The sequence below is a fragment of the Terrapene carolina genome, unplaced genomic scaffold, assembly GCF_002925995.2.
Source record: "Terrapene carolina triunguis isolate 2854851 unplaced genomic scaffold, T_m_triunguis-2.0 Scaffold833, whole genome shotgun sequence".
Classification (NCBI taxonomy): domain Eukaryota; kingdom Metazoa; phylum Chordata; order Testudines; family Emydidae; genus Terrapene; species Terrapene triunguis.
Genome location: NW_020665184.1, coordinates 3,353,507 through 3,357,586, shown reverse-complemented (window position 1 = coordinate 3,357,586; position 4,080 = coordinate 3,353,507). Strand labels below are relative to the sequence as shown.

General features: G+C 66.2%; 1 protein-coding gene across 1 annotated transcript; it reads right to left on the bottom strand.

Annotated features, from left to right (window-relative positions):
• Positions 1-1,645: 1,645 nt before the first annotated feature.
• S1PR2 (sphingosine-1-phosphate receptor 2) lies at positions 1,646-3,384 on the bottom strand. The gene has a single exon (XM_024222133.3). The coding sequence runs from the start codon at positions 3,292-3,294 to the stop codon at positions 2,242-2,244; it is 1,053 nt and encodes a 350-aa protein (XP_024077901.1). The 5' UTR covers positions 3,295-3,384; the 3' UTR covers positions 1,646-2,241.
• Positions 3,385-4,080: the final 696 nt, after the last annotated feature.

Sequence of the window (4,080 nt, the reverse complement as noted above, 5' to 3'; positions counted from 1 at the left end):
GACAAGTGGCCGCTACAGAAGCAACGTTTTAATCCAGTCGGCGCCAAGGGCCATTTGTACAGAGGTGGCGCTTGCGCCCAGACCTGGGGGCTCCTGTAGTGTTTCACAGGGATGGGGTGTGTCCTCCCTGCCCCCCACACCCACTGTGCTGCATGTGCACTAAAGAACCAGGTCTTGGCCCCGTGCCGGCCGGGCGGCCCCAGCTCCTGCCAGCGCACTCACGTGGCACTTGGTCCCCCACGGCTGGAGCCCCCCGAGGCCGGAGAAGTGGACAGACAGGGGTGAAAGGGGAAGGCAGAGGTGCTGGAATGGGGGGAGGTGGCCGCAGCCCCTGGCTTGCAGTCGTTTTGATCACCTCACTGGCTCTCAGCCCCCCACGGCACAAATGGTTCCAGCAGCCCTGGGGGACGGGCCTAGGCTGACCAGACAGCAAGTGTGAAACATCGGGACGGGGGTGGAGGGTAATAGGAGCCTACATAAGAAAAAGCCCCAAATATCGGGACTGTCCCTATAAAATTGGGACATCAGGTCACCCTAGATGGGCCCCAGCAGCCCAGGGCCTGGGGGACCCGCTCAGTGTCCCAGTGGGCACACGCCGGGACACGGGGACGCACACCACAGACACACTGGCCAGGTCCCTGCCGGCACCACGTCCGGAGGGGGCTGGGGCGCAGGCTGTGACAGGGACAGGGCAGGGGCAGCGGGTTATTTTAAAACAAAACCTTAACACCCCCCTGTCGTTCCCCCCCCCCCACGTGCCGAGTAGGGCTGCCGTTCCCACGCCTGCCTTCCATTCCCATTCACAAAACCACCCCCCCGTGCTGCACAGACACGTTGCTGCACATCAGGCTGTGATTCATTCTCCCAGGCAGGCAGGGGACACGCCCGCCCAGTGCCCCCCCCCTCCGCCCCGCCCCGCCCAGGGCACCCAGCAGAGCCCCTGAGCCGGCAAAGGCCTGTGCCCCTAGGGCCAGGCCTAGCGGGGGGCACGTGAGAGCAACACACCCAAACTGCACCGCACAGCCAGCCACACACACTCTGCACACATACAGTGCACCGCACAGACACACTCTGCCTACACACCCTACACACCCAAACTGCACCGCACAGCCAGACACACACACTCTGCACACATACAGTGCACCGCACAGACACACAGACACACTCTGCCTACACACCCTACACACACACAATGCACCGCACAGCCACACAGACACACTCTGCCTACACACCCTACACACCCAAACTGCACTGCACAGCCAGACACACACTCTGCCTACACACACACACACACACGCAGTGCACCGCACAGACACACTCGCTCTAAGCAGGCGTGGGCCCCTGGAGGGTTCTTGCCCCGTTCCCTGCTCAGCCTGTTCCGATCCCAGCTGGGGGCCGTGCGGCGAGCAGGGCCCGAGGGGACCCCAGACAGACAGGCGGTACCGTAGGGATGGACAGACAGCGACACAGATCTGCTTGCTGAGGGACCGCTCAAGCCCCTGTTACTCGACAGGGGGACGGAAAGGCACTGATTGCAGGGGGGGAGGGGCCAACAGACAGCCCAGCCGTGCCCCCAGCCCCTGCAGGAGCCCATCCCCCCCCCCCCCCCCCCCCCGCCGGCGGGGCCCCCCCGGGGGGGTTAAATTGCCCCCCCCCTGGGGGAGAGGAGCATCTGGGGGCGGCGCTGGAGCAGGACCCCAGTTCACCCTGCCCACAACAGCGACTGCTCGCCGCACAGAGCCGGGGCTGGGCGCCATGCGGGGGGCACCTGGTGCCCTGACGCTACCAGCTGGCGAGGGGAAATATGTGCAGTGGGGACTTGGTCCTGACTGCGCCCAGATCCCCTCCGTGCCCCCTGGCCGGCCTTGTTGCAGCAAGCCCCTCACTGCCGCCCCCTCCTCCTGTACCAGCAGGGCAGGTGGCAGTTCACCCGCACGCAGACCAGGGCGGAGCATCCGCTGGAAAGGCCCCTGGGCCCGCGTGCATGGAGCCAGGCAGCCGCCGCCCAGCCCCCGGGCGCGCGCCAGGTGGGTGTGGGCGTGCGGGTTGGGTGAGGCCGTGCTGGGAGCAGGCAGGATCCCGGCAGGAGTGGGTGGCGCTCGGGAAGACGGGATCACTCAAACCAGATTGTCAGTACCTGGTGAGTCCCCGCCCGCCTTGCCCCGGCAGTCTGCCCGCGGGAGAGCCGGCTCCGGGCCGGGTCCCTTCGTACCGATCAGCGCCCACTGTCCCTGCAGCGCCTCACACCGAGGTGGTGCATTCCCGCAGGATGGGCGAGGTGGGCAGGTCTTGCTTCTGGGTGCAGCGGTCCAGGGAGCTGGAGCTGCGGAGGGGCACCATGCAGCGCTCGGCCGGCTTGCCGCGCCCCGCCACGCCCCAGCAGCACAGCACCCGCAGGAACTCCTTCCGCATGTCCTTGCTGCGCAGCGTGTAGATCACGGGGTTCATGGCCGAGTTGAGGGCGGCGAAGCCGAAGAAATAGTTCGCCTTGCAGAGCACGGGGCAGGCCTTGACGGCGCACGAGGTGTCCAGCAGGAGGATGATGAAGGCCGGCAGCCAGCAGGCGATGAAGGCCCCCAGCACGATGGTGACCGTCTTGAGCAGGGCCAGGGTCTGCACGCTGGCGATCTCGGCGTGGCTGGAGCGGACGATGCAGTAGATGCGGCCGTAGAGCACCACGATGGAGAGCAGGATGGCGGTGAAGACGGTGACGACGAAGAGGATGTAGCGCTTGGAGTAGAGCGGCAGGACGGTGGAGCAGTCCTCCAGGCGGCCCATGCAGTTCCAGCCCATGATGGGCAGGCCCCCGATGGCCACCGAGATCACCCAGCAAGCCCCGATCAGCAGCACCATGCGGCAGTTCTTGTCGCTGCTGTACAGCTTCACCTTGGTGATGGCCACGTGCCGCTCAATGGCGATGGCCAGCAGGCTGAAGACCGAGGCCGCCAGCGTGGCGAAGGCCGTGCCCTCCCGCACGAACCACTGCACCGGCGTCAGGCTGAAGGTGCGCTGGCCCGAGAGCAGGACGTTGGCCATGAAGGCCAAGCCGGCCAGCAGGTCGGAGAAGGCCAAGTTGCCGATGAAGATGAACATGGCTGAGTGGAACTTCTTGTTGCGGTAGACGGAGACCAACACCAGCAGGTTCTCCAGCATGATGAAGCAGCACAGGACGACAATGGCGATGGAGAAGGCGTCACGCCCCGGGGTCTGCTGCTTCTCTGTCATCCCCTTGGTGTAGTTGTAGTGGTCCCGGATCTTGTCCGGGTTGAAGTAATCCTTGTAGATGCTCCCCATGGCTGCCCGCGGGCCGCCCCCGTCACAGCGCCGCCCGGAGCTCGGCGTCACGGGGCGCAGGCCATGGCATCGTCACTGGGGGCGGGTGCACCTGGGGGCAAAGGCAGAGAAGGGGTCAGAGCTGACTGGGGGTGGGGGGCAAAGCGGCTCTGAGACAATGGACCAAGCAGCGAGAGCAAGAACGGCCCTCCTGTATGCCTCCTCCTCCCCATCCACCCTCCTTGTCCGTCCATCCGTCCTGCACCGCCGGCAGAGCCATGCCCCAGCTGGGCGCCAGCCAGGGAAAGGCGGCGGCGGGCACTGGAACACCTCACCTGTCCAAACTCACGGAGTCCCTCGCCCAAGGAACCTCACCCTGCGGAGGCGAGTCCCACAGGTTAACAGCCCACTGGGCAGCATGAGTTTCCTTCCCCCACGTACAGTGCAGTCCCCCTTCGTCTCACCCCCACAGCTCCTGGTTCTCCTGTGGCCGGCTCACGAAGGACCAGGCACCGTTCTCCCCCCCAGCCACGGTGCGTCTTCTCGCAGCGGCCCTCAGCTGGGACCGGAACGGCAGTCCCATCGCCCCCACGGGACGCCTGTTTGCCTTTGCTACCGGAGCTTCCTGTCCCAGCGCGGGTCCCGTCCCCCCCAGCAGGGACTCCCTATCCAGCGCACATCTGGCAGCCTGCTCTGCGTGGTACACCCGGCCTCGCCTCCCGCCAGCCCCAGGCCGCTGCAGCAGCCATGCATGAGTGGGGAGGGGGGGCGATGGCGGAGCTGTGCACCCTCCCGTGTCAGTGACGC

Bases quoted from the DNA above. Each gene is read 5' to 3' on its own strand.
- S1PR2 (XM_024222133.3), bottom strand. From the start codon at position 3,294: ATGGGGAGCATCTACAAGGATTACTTCAACCCGGACAAGATCCGGGAC.